Source organism: Mustela lutreola, chromosome 8, assembly GCF_030435805.1.
Source record: "Mustela lutreola isolate mMusLut2 chromosome 8, mMusLut2.pri, whole genome shotgun sequence".
Classification (NCBI taxonomy): domain Eukaryota; kingdom Metazoa; phylum Chordata; class Mammalia; order Carnivora; family Mustelidae; genus Mustela; species Mustela lutreola.
In genome coordinates, this window is record NC_081297.1 from 148,181,726 (window position 1) to 148,200,687 (window position 18,962).

General features: G+C 45.9%; 1 protein-coding gene across 1 annotated transcript; it reads right to left on the minus strand.

Annotated features, from left to right (window-relative positions):
- Positions 1-1,145: 1,145 nt before the first annotated feature.
- Positions 1,146-8,940, minus strand: LOC131839853 (polycystin family receptor for egg jelly-like). Its single transcript, XM_059187546.1, has one exon. The coding sequence runs from the start codon at positions 8,938-8,940 to the stop codon at positions 2,089-2,091; it is 6,852 nt and encodes a 2,283-aa protein (XP_059043529.1). The 3' UTR covers positions 1,146-2,088.
- Between the last annotated feature and the right edge of the window lie 10,022 nt (positions 8,941-18,962).

Genomic DNA, 18,962 nt, shown 5'->3' on the forward strand with positions numbered 1-18,962 from the left:
TGCTAGGTATGCAAGCACTGTGCGACCCCTGAAGCCACCAGGCCTGGGGCTGGGCCTTCTTCCTTTGGGCAATTGAGAATTAAGGAAGATACAAGACATTTCTGGGAATAACACCAATTCCGGGACGTGAACCACGGGGAGCGCTGAGGAAACACTCAGATTTTCTTACTAGCAGATAGGACCTCTGGGTGTTTCCAGCAAGAGCATTCCTTGGATCACAGCCACGATTATAAACTGCGGACTTTATTTGCTGTGTCTGCCCACAGATGGACCATCTGGATGAAGCTTTTCATGTACAACCGGTAACCACTCAGATACATGACCTTGTCTCTAGAATACTGTTCAAGCCCTAAGACAGGCTACACAAGTTAGAAGATGGACTACGAGAGCTACGGGAAATACTGAAAGAGCAAATCACTCTCTTTGGTAGAAAATAAAGTTAATTTTGAATTGGAGCTCTCTACCATTTGTAATATAAGAAGAAAACCAATCCAAAGGATGGGCGGTATCTCAAAATATTTTTTAATCCACTGAGCCACCCAGGTGCCCCCTCAAAATATTTTTTAAATGGTTTCCCAAGAAACCACATGTTTACAGATAAAAAGAGAAGGACATGTGGGTGGCTCAGTGAGTTAATCTCTGTCTTCCACTCAGGTCATGATCCATCCTGGGATCTAGGCCTGCTTCCTGCTCCGTGCTCAACGGGGATTCTGCTTCTCCCTCTGTCCCTTCTCTCTCTCTCTCTTTCAACTCAATAACATCCTAAAAAAGAAAAGAAAATCCAAATCTGACCTTCAGGCACTCTTGTGTGAGTGGCATGGAAAGCACATGTGCGTGTCCGTGAGCCATTCCAGCACAGCTCAGGACCACAGGGCCACTGAGTGAGTAACAAGGGCTTGGGACAAAGTTGTTCCCAGCTGCTTGGGTTGACCCCTTCACTGGCTCTCTATGGGGAAGGCAGGATCCATTTTTACATACATCCCTCACACAGAAATCACGGCAAGTCTCACAGGAGAAATCTCACATTTTGGGACAAAGTTGTTCCCAGCTGCTTGAGTTGTCCGCCTTCACTGGCTCTCCATGGGGAAGGCAGGATCCACCTGTACATACACCCCTCACGCAAAAATCACAGCAAGTCTCACAGGAGCAATCTCACATTTAACTCCGATAAAGCTTAAAGTGGCATCTACATAAGTGAACATGCTTCTGAGCAGAACTGTAAGAGTTGCGAGCCATATTGCTCTTACACAATGAACCACATTTTCTTTATTATTTTGTAGTATTCCACCATGCTGTAAATTGCCCAAAGCCCAACACCTGGATGCACAAATTCTTACAGTCAATATACAGAACACTTATTATCTATCGGTGTGAACCCACTCCTCCCCACAAACACACACACACATACACACACCCTTTTTGTTGTTGAACAAAATTCATGTCTACTGGCCGGAAAAAGCTATTACATTTCACAGCATTAACTAGCAGTAGCCCTCAGGAGTAGATGGGAAGCTCAGTCTTCCGACCCTCAGATCCCAGCCCGAGAATCAAAAGCAAAAAGACGGATCCTGATCTCGGCACAAAGTCCCTCCAGCCCTGGCCCAGCTGGATGGGTGGGGGGTGGGCTGGGGGTGTGGAGAAGGCAGCGGGCTGAGAGACGTTTCCATGCTCTGCTCTGCAAGGGGATCCCCCAGAGCAACTGAGGAACCCACAAACTCCTGACACCTAGCCCCGAGGGACACAGTTGCAGAATGAAAATGCTCTACCCTAGGGAAGTAGAGTGGGGACCCTTTAGAGCTCCCTACCCAACACCAGGTCTCTACTACTCTAAACATCTATGGGCTCCACGGACAATGAGTATCACTCTAGAGGGAAATCGGCCCTGGGCTCCCATGTTGCAGACATGCCCTGAATCCCAATACTCAGGAGTAGAGGCCAAAGGTGGAGACACTTCAGAATGTAGGGGTGTGCATTGTGCAGGACATGGGAAGAGAGTACTGCTGAGCCATTGAACATTCCTAACATTCAGAGAACCAGCACCGGGGCAGGGGTGGGTCTCTTGCCTGTGGGTCTTGACCCTGTCACTCATCACACAACAAGGTAAACCATTTTCTTCCCCTTGATGTTTCTGGTTTTCAGCCCCAGATACTGCCGGCTATTCTTCTCTGGCTGCCCATACAGCATGTTGACAAAGAACTCTGGTTCATCTTTGTCCCTGGGTTGGAAGGTCAGAAACCTAAACATTGCTCTTAGCTTGCGACACAGATAGGTCATTGCTTCCGCTTCGTCTGATGGTTCCTCATACACGGGCTGCTTCATTTTCTTATAGGTAGACAAAATCACGGCCTGAAACAAGTTGATCAATATGCAGATCATAACCAGCACGAAAGAAGAGAGGAATAGGACCCCCAGAACCCTGTTGTTGGAGAACTCAGTGTTCTGAAAGGCTGAAATGCAATAGGAGAATATCGTCTGCGTAGCATGAATCGGGTTACTGTAGTTCCACTCGTGTTGACCAAACACCAGGTAGCCAAATGCCATGTACACAAAAAAGTACACGGACACCACCAGGGCCATGTGGCAGATGCCGGGAAGGGCCGCTTGAATGGCCCTCTGAGCCAGGCGCACGTCATAGAAGATTCTGGAATACCTGAGGGTCTTCAAAATGGTCAGAAATAACAGGAAACCCAAAATGATCCTCATGGCGTGATCTACTTGAGAAACCGCATGAAACGGAATGAAATCCTCAGGGTGCGACAAGTAAAAGCGAATTATGCCAGTGGCCAAGAAGTGCTTCCTAAAGAAGAGCACAATCAGCACAGTAAATATGCATTTTAGAGCAAAGTTGAGCAGATTGTACACACTTCTCACGTACGAGGCCCTTTCTTGCATGATGATATAACCCTCATCGACCACATAGGCTAAAAAGAAAATGAGAATGGCCACATACAAGTAGATTTCTGCCGAAGTCTCCCTGTCGAAATCAGCAAGCGAGAAGGAGTGCACGGATAGGCTCGTGTTCACAACTCCTAACTGAGACGCCTCAAAAACGACAGAAATGCTACAGAACAGACTGACGTCTGGGTTGAAGGTGGTCAGCTCCAGAATCACGGCCCACGTGTTCTCATCAAGCCACTCGCTGCTCTGGAGTTCCCTGAGCCTCTCGGTGGAATTAAAAGGCTGCTGCTCTGGGAAAAAATAGAACGCATAGCCTCCCGACCCATAGGTGTGTAAGAGTCCGTGGGAGACATACCCCCAGATCTTCCCTGGAGGCTTGTAAGTAAACCCATTGGTATTCTTATCCTCAGGCCTCTTGAGAACTTGGTTCCAAAGGCCAGAGTAGCTTCTGGTGTCTTCCGGGTCAGTGCCATAGCTGGGATGACAATGGATTTCTCTTCCCATGCTGGTTTGGGCAAAGTTGGCAGGCAGGCAGAGTTTATCGCCAGGTCTTGCCCTCACCTGCCTCAGCAGTGGAAGCCCCAGGATTTTAGAGGAGCTGTCGGGCAGAAAGGCTGGATTCGGGTCGTTGTGGACCAGGGGCACCAGCACGCTGTTCAGCCACCTGTAGATGTCCTCCAGCTTGGTCACCGAGCCGAGATCCACAGAGAACCGATCGCGAACAAACTGGTTATAGTAAAAGCTGTCCGTGTGATGCAGGAGGGCGACGAGCCTCAACAGGAGGGCTAGAAAGATGAAGTGAGTCAGAACGGAACACAGGAACAGGAAAGCCCTTCTCTTAATTGCCTTCTTCCTCTTGAATATTAGGATTTCGTCTTTGGTGAGGGGCTGGTACATCCTCGATCTTCGGAGCTCCATGATCTGCTCGTGACGCCTTCCCATTTCTTCTTGGCTCAGTTTGCTGCGAAGAGTGATCTCAGTGAGGCCGAACCTGCCTGCCCAAGAAAGATTTTTACAATACTTGGCCCTACTTGCTCTGAAGCCTGACAAGAGTATAATTTTACATGGCTGCACCAGAAAAATCGACAGACAGAATGAACAAAATGATGCAAAGAGCCATTCCATTGACTTTTCATAGCCATAGGTCAGACCATAAAATACAATGAAGAACGAAGATATAGTAGATGCAGCAAAAACCAAGAACCAAGCTATATAAATGCAAAACCAGGGCAGAACGATCCTGCTCTTCCTTTTGAGTTCTACAGGACCTGCATGGTCTTTTCCACCAGCAACATCTTGATTGTTATTTATGTTTGTGTTACTAGCATTTATATTTTTTTCCTTGGCACCTGTGGCCTTGCTTGCTCCTTTCGTATGCATGTGCCATGCAATGGAAGGCTCTTTGGCTAAATACTTGTGATCTCTCTGTCTTTTCTGAGGTGGAGACCTGGAAGCTTCCATGATGGGTTCATGCACAGTCTCCTGAGCATGCCACTTTTCCAGATATTCCTCCCAGTATCCACTTTCGGGTACCACATAATGCTTCCTGGGAGATACCCTTTCTAGAGTCACAAGAGGTTCCCTCTGGGAGTAGGTGAAGACAAAAATTATTAGTATTTGCAGAGGGATCATAATTAAGACACTTTCCAGTCCTATCATCAATGACCTGACATAACGCCCCTCCTTTGAAACCATTTCTTCTGCTCTGTCAAGATTAAAGAACATAATATTACACAGAAGGGAGGCCATCAGCATTGCCAAACAGCAGGACAGTCTCTGCAGCCTGCTGAATGGTTTAGCAATGATGCCAGAGAAAATAGAGAACCACATGTGATCTCTCCCCAGCTTGTAAGTTGAATCAATCAAGAAATAGTCCTTTCTGTTGATAGGCTGGTCTGGGTCGGTAACACGAAATGTTCTGTCCAAGGAGGTGTCAATACAAAGCCATTCCCGGCATAAAAACAGCCAGATGTGTCGGCTGAACAGATTTTCTACCTTGACTCTGCTTAGATACCAGCTGGGGGATTTGCCCTCATTGTTGTGCCACACACGAATGGAATGGATGTCCCCCAAGTCCCTTTTCGTGGTTAGGAGAAAAGTGTTGATGCCTCCCCGGTAGAAGGTTGTAAAATACGGATGGCTCAGACAATGCACATCGCTGGCACCTTCGGTTCCCATAAGTTGCATGAAGACATCAGCCCTTGTCCGGGCCCGATAACGGCTTCCAGTAAAAATCGTCACGAGGTAGCACACCTTATCATATGGATCATTATCAAGTAGAATTATCACGTGTTGCCGAAGATACTGATCCATGTCATCCCTGTGTAAGGCCCAGAAAGCTAGGATTATGTACATCAGCATAATGCAAAGCACAGTGAAGAGCGTCACAGGGTTATGGGTGACGTTCTTGATGACCTCCAAACGTAGGTCCACAGCATTGGGGATCACAATCACAGTGGCCGTCAAAAAGTGGGTTTGCAAGTGCCTGCTGGCTTGTTTTATTAGATCCAGCTGCCGCCGGACCCTCCTTGTCCTTTGGCAGATGCAGTGCACTCTTCGCCACGTGGTCCTCTCTCCGAGAACACAGGTATCTTCTCTCCAATCGCTCTGGATCCCATACATGTCTAGGCAGTGAGCGCTGAAAAGAGCGATTCTCACGAGCTTATCATTGGCTGCCAGGACAAAACGAGGTGCCTGCAGAGCTATGACCAAGGTGCACTCAGGCGAGCCGCCTCGCTGAGCTATGACTTGCAGCAGGGACGCTGGAAGGCAAACCACGCGGGCCTCCCTAACGGCACAGGCTGAGTCAAACAGGTCACTCTGGTTGGTCATGGGAGGGAAGTCATGGGGCACAAGGAAGGTGGCGACCAGAGCAGTGGGGGTAATTTCACTGCCAGCGTACACCAACACCGTGAACAACACGGTCACTTCGGTCACAATGTGGACCAGCAACTCCTTCACTACACTGCTGTCCACCTCAACCCTAAACTTCCCTGTCGTCCTTTTCAAGGACTCATCAGCTCCCTCGGTCTCACTCTCGGGTCCCACTGTGAGGTTAAATGCTGCAAAGCTCAAGTTTTTTCTGGCGATGTACACTTCTGCTACATCAGGCATGATCTCGACCACATCGCCGTCAGGTGTGGTTCCTGTCATCCTGAATCCAACCACCTCTGCCGAACAGCTTTCCTGATCATTCATCCAAGGAAAGGGATCATCTGCAAACTCACAAAACATGGTGGAAATTGGAGCGTTTTCAGGTAAACTAGGAATAATACTCACATTTAGCGTCGGACGAAAATAATATTGACTGCTTTTCTCATTCCTAAAGATATTGGTAACATCCCACTTTTCAGTTTTCCTGAGGTACACCTTAAAGCTAGAGGCTGTCATTGCAGTGGTCTCGTTCCCTGGTACTTTACCCACCAATACTGTGTCTGCTAGCGATTCCAATACGTAGAAAGGCTCATCGACCACTTCATAGCTAACGGTGAGTTTCAAAATATTAGACAAAGTTGTTAATATCCCAGTGCTCACTGTTTCTATTTGTTCAGAGTAAACGTGTGAATCCTTCTGTCGAGACTGTTGTAGGGCTCGATTTGCTAGCCAAATCCTCACTGTGGCCAGTTTCTGAGCCATTCGAGTGAATCCAGTGGTCGTCTGGGTTAACTCAGTAACACTCATGACTACCTGGCTAATTTCCACCAAAGTGCTATTGGGAAGAATGAAAGTCTGGTTGACAAGGTATTCCCGGAGTCTGGCTTTGTCAGCTTCCAAACTTAATTCAGGTTTCATGATATTCAAAACAGAAGCTGCTATATATATTAAATAGCCTGCAGGTAGAAATTCCTGGCTGTCAAGCAAAGTAGATAGCGATGAATTTGGTCCCATGGTGAAATTGAATAAGCGATCGAGCACGCCCTTCGCTGACATTTTATCCGTAGGGGCATGTACGGTTGCATACAAAGTCGCCTGAGAAAAAGCTCCTAGAGAGTCATACACCTGAATAGATATCTTCATCGCATAACGATTAGCCAACACACCCACGGGGAGAAATGAAGGGGGCGATGTGGACTCATTCCCCAAATACAGGATGGCCCCCAAGGTGTTCTCTTTTACAGAACTGATCTGACCCAAACCATACAAATCAGAGACTACCATTTTGTACGTAAGTGGGATGTTCTTATCCTTAAAATTATCGCACCGGATGACAAACCTGGTAACAAAGGCAACTCCTGTAGGTGGATTAATGCTGCACTCTCCGGTTTCAGGGACATAGTTAATAACAAACGGGTGCTTCAAGTCCACGTTATGCCCACTCCAAGTTGCTAGATGCACAGAAGCCCAAAACTTAGCTTCAGGAAAATCCTTCAAAGCAAAAGCTGTTATAGACAAATAAGCCCCATTCCTCCCTGTTGTGGTGTGCTTCACCCAATCAAAGTTTACCTCATCCCCTAGAGATGACAGAATCGACCATTTATACACATCCTGGCTTGTTGAACCAGTTGTGCAATGGAGAAACAAAGAAAATCTGGCTGAAATACCCAAAACGGCATCACAATTTTCAATACACGAGATGTATGCTGCGGGGGCGGGTCCTTTGAGCACGTGTACCTTTCTATCAACATGGGCTCTCCTATCACCCTTGCGGATCACCATTCTGATGAAATACACACCTCCACCTTTCAGTGTTCCTGGCTGAAGTGTGAGGACAGGGCCAGAGGCTTCCTTCCAGTTCAGATCAGTCTGCTGTGGGACGCAGACGCTGTTGCTCATCACTGTGATTTTATATCCCTGGTAGTTTTTTGGATCCGTGGTACAGTACCAAGAAAAACGGAGTCCCTGCGAAGGGTTGTCCGAATCTGGATCCGACGACCCCGTTCCATCCAGAACCAGCTGATCTGTGAATTTGATTGTTCTGTTGGGACCCCCAGGAATAACTGCTTCTAGGTCACTTCTAACGATGCTGACATACATGAAATCTGAGGCCGAGGCCTGAGGCCTATTTGGATTCATGTAGACATCGACTACGAATCTCATCACATACACCCCCCAAGTTAAAGATTTTGGAGGGATATGTAGAAATGTTGGTACCCTCCCTGATTTCGAGATTGGTATGTCCAATGGTCTGTGCCACTGGGGCAGTTCATGTACCGAGTGGACGAAAAACACCTGCCAGTACGTAACGACTAAGGTGGAGTTCGCACAGTTGTACTTGTAGGTGGCATTGAGGGTAGCCTCCATCTTCCTGGTCAGCACCAAGGGTTCACCATCTTTGTTCCTGTTGATCTTCACCATGGTGATCTCACACGGCGCCTCTGGGGATACCTGGCAGGACACGGAAGACTGGATGGCTTGAGGCCCATCCGAGGTGAGAGCTTCCAGGACAACAGGCGTGGGCCCATCCGTGGGACACTGCGTTTGGGCCACGAAGCCCGCGGAGGGGCGAGGCCCGGCGGCCGGCAGGTCGGAGGTGGAACGGCGGGGGCGCCGAGGGCCGGCGGGCCGCAGCGGCACGAGCCAGAAGGTCCACTCCGGGCGCCCGGGCGCGCGGGGCAGCGCGGTGCGCCACAGCAGGGACAGCCGGCCGCGGCGCGCAGACAGCCGCAGGTGCACGAGCGCGGGCGCGGCGGCCAAGCGCGCGCGCAGCCGGACGCGCAGCAGGACACAGAGCGGGCGCGCGGGGCCGCGGGGCAGGCAGAGGCGGCCGCCACCGGCCAGGATCACGCCGCCGCCAGGGGCCGCGCGGGGCCGCAGGTGGACGCGGGCGCTGCCGGCCGGCTCCCCGAGGCCCGGGGCGGCCCTCCAAGCGCGCAGCGCGGCCGCGTCTCCGAGGGCTGGGCCGCGAGTCCAGGCGGCTGGCGGGGGGCCGTGGGCCGAGGCTGCATCCGGGCGGCGGGGTCCGGACTCTGGTGAGGCGGTCGCCCGGGAGTCGGGGATGACAGCCAGGTCCCTGTGGGGAGTGGTGGGCCGCGGGAGGCGCCCGCGACCTAGGCCCAGGCCCAGGCCCAAGAGGAGGAGGAGAAGCTGGGCTCTGCGCCCCATAGCGCCACCTGCCTGGGAACCTGGGAGCCGCTGCCGCAACCGCAGGGTCTGGCAAACCGCCGTGGCGGGCGCGGGCCTGGAAGGGGGCGAGGGGGAGGGGAGGCGGGCCTCAGGGTCCAGACTACCTCCGTGTCTGGCGGAGGGCTGATTCGTGGGCTACGGTTCGAACTCAGTGGGTAATAATGGGTGGGCCCCGTGGTACCCTGACCCCTGCCTGGCCGCATGACTGCTCATCTAATTAAGGCAGCACAAGGCTCCCCAAAGCCTGCAAATACCCCTCACCTATTCCTGGCCAAAACCACAGGGATGTGAACTCGCTGAGAGCCCAGGGAGGTCTGACTCTGGGTTTCTTGATTTGCTTTCCCTACTTTCTTAGGATGAAACGCCCAATCCTTGGCTTTAGATCTTCATTTCTCTAGAAGCATTTAATGCTGTAAATGTCCCACCAAACACTGCTAAACTGCCTCCTGCATGCGTGCCTAGTTTTCTTATCATTCAATTTAAACTATTTCTACTTGCCCTTGTTTGGGTTTTGAACCATCAGTTCAAATGGGTTGTTTAATTTCCCAGTATTTGGAGCTTGTTCGAAATCTAAGATATGCTGGTTTCTAACTTAAGTCTGTCGTGAATACAGTAGTGTGGTCTACCTTGCTGTATGGTCCTGGTGCCCTTAAAAACAAGGTGTGTCTCCTGCCATTGAGTAGGTTGTCCTACAGACATCAACTAGATCAAGAGAGTGGGTACCCGAGTGTTTCATCTTTTATGTCTCCCCTGGGTTTTCTCTAATTTTTCTATCACTCGCTGAGAGAGGCTGTTACTCTCTCCTGTGCTGACTGGGAAACTGTGTCTTTGACCCTTTCTTTCTGTCCATCTTTGCTTCATGTCTTTTCAGGCTCTATTAGATGGATACACATTGGTGTTACGTCCATGTGAATTGGTCCTTGTCTCGTGATGAGATGTTTCTCTTTATCTCAGTAATCATCTCTGTTTGGAAGTCCGTTTCATGTGATGTTCAATGCCAGATGATATGTTGATTGTATCTGAATAAACCTGGAAAATGAAATGAAATAGCCACACTAGCCTTCTTATGCTTACTGTCTCCATGCCATATCTTTTTTTCATTCATTTCTTTTTCAGCTTACGTATGTCTTTATATGTAAAGTGGTCTTCTGAAGGCAACATGTAATAGGGTTTTCTTTTCGTATCCTCTCTCTCTGAGTGCACCATCCCGAAGGACAGGCCATTGTCAGGACAGAGAAGGCAGCCATTGCAAGGAAGGGAGATGGCCCTTACTGAGAAGCGATCATGCTGACACCCTGAGCTTGGCCGTGGGGCTCCAGAGCTGTGAGAAATAAATCCTTGCTGTTCAGACACCGCCCCCACTCCGCTCCCCCCCCCCCCGGAGGTAATTTGTTTTATCAGTCTGAGCTAAGACATCCGGAAAGGTCAGGGCTGAAAACCCATATTGGGTCATCAGAGGCATGTAGGGTAGAGGCCCAGATGGAGAAGGAGACAGACTCTGGTTGTCTCTGGTCCTTAGAGGAGAGGCAGACAGAGACAGGCAGTGGGTCAAGATGGAGAGTAGGAGGGTGTGGTGTCCTGGAAGCCAAGGAAAGAGGGGATTCAGGAAAGACACAGTGAGGCCTGATGGGTCAGAGAAGCTGAAGATGAGGAAGAGGAACTCGGAGATCATGCTCCTAGCCTGCTGACTCCCTGTCCCCTCTCAGCACCCCCCCACCCCACAACACACACTTTGGGACAGGAGTCCCCAGGCCTGGGCCAGCGCCACAGGCAGCAGAGTCTGTGTGCACCCCAGGAACAGACGAGATAGGTACAAAAGGAGCCCTGTCCTTCCCCATGGACACTTTAGAGCAATGGTGTTGTGATCCATGGCGCCCTTGGTGATCTGAGCCCCAGTGACCCGGCCCTCCGGAGCCTGCCCTGCTCCAGCTTCCAGAGGACCCTCTGGCCCGCAGGGTTCCATGCCCCATTCTCAGACCCGCTCTTCTCTCGTGCCTCCCCAACGTGCCCCTCTCGAGGTCCCACTGCCCCTACGTATGCCAAGCACTGTGCTGCTCCTGAAGCCAAAAGGCCTGGGGCTGGGCCTTCTTCCTTTGGGCAATTGAGAATTAAGGAAGATACAAGGCATTTTTGTAATCCTGGGAATAACACCGGTCCTGGGACGTGAACAGAGGGGAGCTGAGGAAACACTCTGATTTTCTTACTAACAGATAGGACCTCTGGGTGTTTCCAGCAAGAGCATTCCTTGGATCACAACCACGATTATAAACTGCGGACTTTATTTGCTGTGTATGCCCACAGATGGACCATCTGGATGAAGCTTTTCATGTACGACCGGTAACCACTCAGATACATGACCTTGTCTCTAGAATACTGTTCAAGCCCTAAGACAGGCTACACAAGTAGGAGATGGACTGCAAGAGCTACGGGAATTGTTGAAAGAGGGGGGAGGAGTCAAGATGGCAGGAGAAGTGGCAGGCGTAGAGGACATCAGGTGCAGGCCATCAGCTAGATAGCTTATCAAACCATTGAGAACAACTACAAATCAACAGGAGATCGAAGAGAAGAAGAGCAACAGTTCTAGAAACAGAAAATCGACAACTTTCTGAAAGGTAGGACCGGCGGAGAAGTGAATCCAAGGCGACGGGAAGATAGACAATGGGGGCTGGGGCCGGCTCCTGGCAAGCAGCAGAACACGGAGCACAAAATCAGGACTTTTAAAAGTCTGCTCCAGTGAGGGACATCACTCCAGAGGCTAAACAGGGGTAACGCCCACACGGGGATAGTGTGGTCTCAGGTCCCACGGGTCACAAAAGGATCAGGGGTGTCTGAGTGTGGCAGAGCTCGTAGGTATTAGAGCAGTAAAGCCTGCTGCAGAGATGGAGCCGAGGAGCGAGTTCTCAACTTGGGGTTACCTTGAACCATGGTCTGTGGCACAGGCCACTGCTCTGTGAGCGGGGTCCCCACAAGATCCAGGGAGACACCTCCAGAAGAGCTCAGGGATCTGCGGGGATCAGAGACTCCAGGCAGGGCTATGTGCCAGAGACAAAGAAGCTTGATCGCAGGCTGGGTGAGCTCAGAGCATGGCCGGAAGCCAGGGAGACGGGAGTGATGAGCGCTTTTCTCCGAGGACACACGGAGGAGTGTGGCCTCAAGCTCTCGGCTCCTCCGGACCGGACCGGAGACTGGGATGCCTCCATTTTCATTCCGTCCTCCAGAACTTGACAGAAAGCATTCAGGGAACAAAAGCTCCTGAAAGTGAACCCAAAGGATTACTTAGCCCGGCCCCTGGTAAAGGCGGTGCAATTCTGCCTGGGGCAAAGACACTTGAGAATCACTACAACAGGCTACTCCCCCAGAAGGTCAGCAAGAAACCCAGCCAAGACCAAGTTCACTTACCAAGGAGAACAATGGAATTCCAGAAAAGGAAAAAGCAAGGCACGGAATTCATGGCTTTCTCCCCATAATTCTTTAGTCTTGCAGTTAATTAATTTTTTTTAATTTTATAGTTTTCCTTCTGCTAATTTTTTTAACTTTTACCCTTTCCTTGTTTAACGTTTTTTAACTAGTTTATATTAACAATACCTTTCATAAAAAAAAATCTTTTTTGAACCTTTATTATTATAGTCATATTCTATCCTTCATTGTATCTAACTTTATTTTTTGTATACACATAGGGTTTTTCTTCTAAAAATTGTGGGGTACAGCTTCTTCAAAAAGATCAAAATATACCCTAAATCTAGCTCTGGGCTTGTTCTGGTCTCCAGCCCAAGCAAATTCTCTCCACTTTCTTTTTCTTTATTCTCCCAGCCAACTTACTTTATCAACTCCTTTTTTAGAAATTTAAAAAAAATTTTTTTTCTTTATAGGCGTATTCCATCCCTTCATTGTGTTTACCCTTATATATATTTTTCATTCTTTAAAATTTGGGGAAGTAGTTTCTTCTAAGAGACCAAAATACTCCCCAAATTAAGTGGGTGACCCTGTTCGAGTCACCAGTCTATATATATATTATTTTTTCCTTTTTTATATTTTTTCTTTATTTGTTTTCTTTTTTAAAAATTTTTTTTTCTGAACTTCTTTTTATTCCTCTCCCTCCCCCCACAATTTAGGGTTTCTTCTGATTTGGTTAAAGCACATTTTCCTGGGGTCTTTGCCACCCTTTTAGAATTTTATTTGCTCCTTCGTATATTCTTATCTGAACAAAACGACAAGGCGGAAAAACTCACCCCCCAAAAAAAGAACAAGAGGCGGTACCAAATGCTTGGGGCCTAATCAATATGGATATACATAATATGTCAGCTCTAGAGTTCATAATGATGATTGTCAAGGTTGTAGCTGGGCTTGAAAAGGGCATAGAAGATATTAGAGAAACCCTCTCCAGAGAAATAAAAGCACTTTCTGGAGAAATAAAAGAACTAAAATCTAACCAAGTTGAAATAAAAAAAGCTATTAATTAGGTGCAATAAAAAATGGAGGCTCTTATTGCTAGGATAAATGAGGCAGAAGAGACAATTAGTGATATAGAAGATCAAATGACAGAGAATAAAGAAGCTGAGTAAAAGAGAGACAAACAAATACTGGATCACGAGGGGAGAATTCAAGAGATAAGTGACATCATAAGATGAAACAATTAGAATAATTGGGATTTCAGAAGAAGAAGAAAGAGAGAGGGGAGCAGAAGGTATACTGGAGAGAATTATTGTAGAGAATTTCCCTAATATGGCAAAGGGAACAAGCATCAAAATCCAGGAGGTGCAGAGAACCCCCCCCCCTCAAAATCAATAAGAATAGGCCCACACCCCGTCACCTAATAGTAAAATTTACAAGTCTTAGCAACAAAGGGAAAATCCAGAAAGCAGCCCGGGAAAAGTAGTCTATAGCATACCATGGTAAAAATATTAGATTGGCAGTGGACTTATCCACAGAGACCAGGCAGGCCAGAAAGAACTGGCATGATATATTCAGAGAACGAAGTGAGAAAAACAAGCAGCCAAGAATACTATATCCAGCTAAGCTATCATTGAAAATAGGAGAGATAAAAAGCTTCCAGGACAAACAAAAACTGAAAGAATTTGCAAACACCAAACCAGCTCTATAGGAAATATTGAAAGGGATCCTTTAAGCAAAGAGAGACCCTAAAAGTAGTAGATCAGAAAGGAACAGAGACAATATATAGTAACAGTCAACATACAGGCAATACAATGACACTAAATTCATATCTGTCAATAGTTACCCTGAATGTAAATGGGCTAAATGCCCCAATCAAAAGACACAGGGTATCAGAATGGATAAAAAAACAAAACCCATCAATATGTTGCCTACAAGAAACTCATTTTAGACCCAAAGACGCCTCCAGATTTAAAGTGAGGGAGTGGAAAACAATTTACCATGCTAATGGACATCTGAAGAAAGCTGGGGTGGCAATCCTTATATCAGATCAATTAGATTCTAAGCGAAAGACTATAATAAGAGATGAGGAAGAACACTACATCATACTCAAAAGGTCTGTCCAACAGGAAGATCTAACAATTTTAAATATCTATGCCCCTAACATGGGAGCAGCCAAATATATAAACCAATTAATAATAAAATCAAAGAAACACATCGACAATAATACAAAAATAGTAGAGGACTTTAACACTCCCCTCACTGAAATGGACAGATCATCCAAACAAAAGATCAACAAGGAAATAAAGACCTTAAATGTCACACTGGACCAGATGGACATCACAGATCTATTCAGAACATTCCATCCCAAAGCAATAGAATGCACATTCTTCTCTAGTGCACATGGAACATTCTCCAGAATAGATCACATCCTGGGTCATAAATCAGGTCTCAACTTGTATCAAAGATTGGGATCATTCCCTGCATATTTTCAGACCACAATGCTCTGAAGCTAGAATTCAATCACAAAAAATTTGGAAAGAACCCAATCACATGGAGACTAAACAGCATCCTTCTAGGGACGCCTGGGTGGCTCAGTTGGTTGGACGACTGCCTTCGGCTCAGGTCATGATCCTGGAGTCCCGGGATCGAGTCCCGCATCGGGCTCCCAGCTCCATGGGGAGTCTGCTTCGCTCTCTGACCTTCTCCTCGTTCATGCTCTCTCTCACTGTCTCTCTCTCAAATAAATAAATAAAATCTTTAAAAAAAAAAAAAACAGCATCCTTCTAAAGAATGAATGGGTCAACCAGGAAATTAAAGAAGAATTGAAAAAATTCATGGAAACAAATGATAATGAAAACACAACAGTTCAAAATCTGTGGGACAAAGCAAAGGCAGTCCTGAGAGGAAAATATATAGCGATACAAGCATTTCTCAAGAAACAAGAAAGGTCCCAAATACACAACCTAACCCTATACCTAAAGGAGCTGGAGAAAGAACAACAAAGAAAGCCTAAACCCAGCAGGAGAAGAGCAATAATAAAGATCAGAGCAGAAATCAATGAAATAGAATCCAAAAAAAAAAAAACCCCAAAAAACAAAAAACAAATCAAGGAAACTAGGAGCTTATTCTTTGAAAGAATTAATAAGATTGATAAACCCCTGGCCAGACTTATCAAAAAGAAAAGAGAAAGAACCCAAATAAATAAAATCATGAATGAAAGAGGAAAGATCACAACCAACACTAAAGAAATACAAACAATTATAAGAACATACTGTGAGCAAATTTATGCTAACAAATTTGACAATCTGGAAGAAATAGATGCATTCCTGGAGACATATAAATGACCACAACTGAACCAGGAAGAAATAGAAAACCTGAACAAATCCATAACCAGTAAGGAGATTGAAACAGTCATCAGAAATCTCCAAACAAACAAAAGCCCAGGGCTAGACGGCTTCCCAGGGGAATCCTACCAAGCATTTAAAGAAGAATTCATTCCTATTCTCCTGAAACTGTTCCAAAAAATAGAAATGGAAGGAAAACTTTCAAACTCATTTTATGAGGACAGCATTACCTTGATCCCCAAAAAAAGAGAATTACAGACCAATATACTTGATGAACACAGATGCAAAAATTCTCACCAAAATACTAGCCAAGAGGATCCAACAGTACATTAAAAGGATTATTCACCATGACCAAGTGGGATTTATTCCAGGGCTGCAAGGTTGGTTCAATATCTGCAAATCAATCAGTGTGATACAATACATTAATAAAAGAAAGAACAAGATCCATATGATACTCTCAATAGATGCTGAAAAAGTATTTGACAAAGAACAGCATCCCTTCCTGATCAAAACTCTTCGAAGTATAGGGATAGAGGGCACATAACTCAATATTATCAAAGCCATTTATATAAAACCCACCACAGATATATTCTCAATGGAGAGAAACTGAAAGCTTTTCTGTTAAGATCAGGAACATGGCAGGGATGTCCATTATCACCACTGCTACTCAACATAGTACTAGAAGTCCTAGCCTCAGCAATCAGACAACAAAAGGAAACTAAAGGCATCCAAATCATCGAAGATGAAGTCAAACTATAACTCTTTGAACATGATATGACACTATATGTGGAAAACCCAAAAGACTCCACTCCAAAACTGCTAGAACTTGTATAGGAATTCAGTAAAGTGTCAGGATATAAAATCAATGCACAAAAATCAGTTGCATTTCTTTACACCAACAACAAGACAAAAGAAATAGAAATTAAGGGGTCAATCCCATTTACAATTGCACCCAAAACCATAAGATACATACAGTTAAACCTAACCAAAGAGGCACAGAATCTATACTCAGAAAACTATAAAGTACTCATGAAAGAAATTGAGGAAGACACAAAGAAATGGAAAAATGTTGCATGTTCCTGGATTGGAAGAAAAAAATATTGTGAAAATGTCTCTGCTACCCAAAGCACATTTAATGCTATTCCTATCAAAATCCCATCCTTTTTTTTTTTCAAAGAAATGGAACAAACAATCCTAAAATTTATATGGAACCAGAAAAGACCTTGTATAGCCAAAGGAATATTAAAAAAGAAATCCAAAGTTGGTGGCATCACAATTCCAGACTTCAAGCTCTATTACAAAGCTGTCATCATCAAGAAAGAAGGGTACTGGCACAAAAACAGACACATAGATCAATGGAACAGAATAGAGATCCCAGAGATAGACCCTCAACTCTATGGTCAACTAATCTTTGACAAAGCAGGAAAGAATGTCCAATGGGAAAAAGAGAGCCTCTTCAACAAATCATGTTGGTAAAATTGGACAGCCACATGCAGAAAAATGAAACTGGACCATTTCTTTACACCACACATGAAAATAGACTCAAAATGGATGAAGGACCTCAATGTGAGAAAGGAATCCATCAAAATCCTTGAGGAGAACACAGGCAGCTACCTCTTCAACCTCAGCCACAGCAACTTCTTCCTAGGAACACTGCCAAAGGCAAGGGAAGCAAGGGCAAAAATGAACTATTGGGATTTCATCAAGATCAAAAGCTTTTGCACAGCAAAGGAAACAGTTAACAAAACCAAAAGACAACCGACAGAATGGGAGAAGATATTTTCAAATGACATACCAGATAAAGGGCTAGTGTCCAAAATCTATAAAGAACTTAGCAAACTCAACACCCAAAGAACAAATAATCCAATCAAGAAATGAGCAGAGGACATGAACAGACATTTCTGCAAAGAAGACAGCCAGATGGCCAACAGACACATGAAAAAGTGCTCCACATCACTCGGCATCAGGGAAATACAAATCTAAACTGCAATACAAATCTAAACACACTAGTCATAATGGCTAAAATTAACAAGTCAGGAAATGACAGATGCTGACAAGGATGTGGAGAAAGGGGAACCCTGCTGCATTGTTAGTAGGAATGCAAGCTGGTGCAACAACTCTGGAAAACAGCATGGAGGCTCCTAAAAGTTGGAAAATAGAGCTACCCTATGACCCAGCAATTGCACTACTGGGTATTTACCCTAAAGATACAAATGTAGTGCTCTGAAGGGGCACATGCTCCTGAATGTTTATAGCAACAATGTCCACAATACCTAAACTATGGAAAGAACTTATATGTCCATCAACAGATGAATGGATAAAGAAGATGTGGTATATATATATATATATATATATATATATATATATATATATATATATATATATACACACACACACACACACACAACGGAATACTATGCAGCCATCAAAAATGAAATCTTACCATTCATGATGTAACTAGAGCGTGTTATGCTTAGCATAATAAGGCAATTGGAGAAAAACAACTATCATATGACCTCCCTGATATGAGGAAGTGGAGATGCAATGTGCAGGAGGGTTGGGGGTAAGAAAAGAATAAATGAAACAAGATGATATCGGGAGGGAAACAAACCATGAGAGACTCTTAATCTCACAAAACAAACAGGGTTGCTGGGGGTAAGGGGGTCAGGAGACTGTGATGGGGTTATGGACAATAGGGAGGCTATGTGCTACGGTGAGTGCTGTGAAGTGTGTAAACCTGGCAATTCGCAGACCTGTAACCCTGGAGCCAATAATACATTATATGTTTATTTTTAAAAAATAAGAAAAAGGAAATACTAAAAGAGCAAATCGAGTCCTTTGGCAGAAAATAAAGTTAATTTTGAATTTGAGCTCCCTACCATTTGTAATATAAGAAGAAAACCAATCCAAAGGATTAGCAATATCTCAAAGTATTTTTTAAGTGGATTCCCAAGAAACCACATATTAACAGATAAAAAGAGAAGGGCATGTGGGTGGCTCAGTCAGTTAGCCTCTGTCTTCCATTCAGGTCATGATCCATCCTGGGATCGAGGCCTGCTTCCTGCTCCGTGCTCAACGGGGATTCTGCTTCTCCCTCTGTCCCTTCTCTCGCTCTCTCTCTCTCTTTCAACTCAATAATATCCTAAAAAAGAAAAGAAAATCCAAATCTGACCTTCAGGCACTCTTGTGTGAGTGGCATGGAAAGCACATGTGCGTGTCTGTGAGCCATTCCAGCACAGCTCAGGACCACAGTGCACCCAGTGA

Coding starts and splice junctions, on each gene's coding strand:
- LOC131839853 (XM_059187546.1), bottom strand. CDS start 8,940: ATGGGGCGCAGAGCCCAGCTTCTCCTCCTCCTCTTGGGCCTGGGCCTG.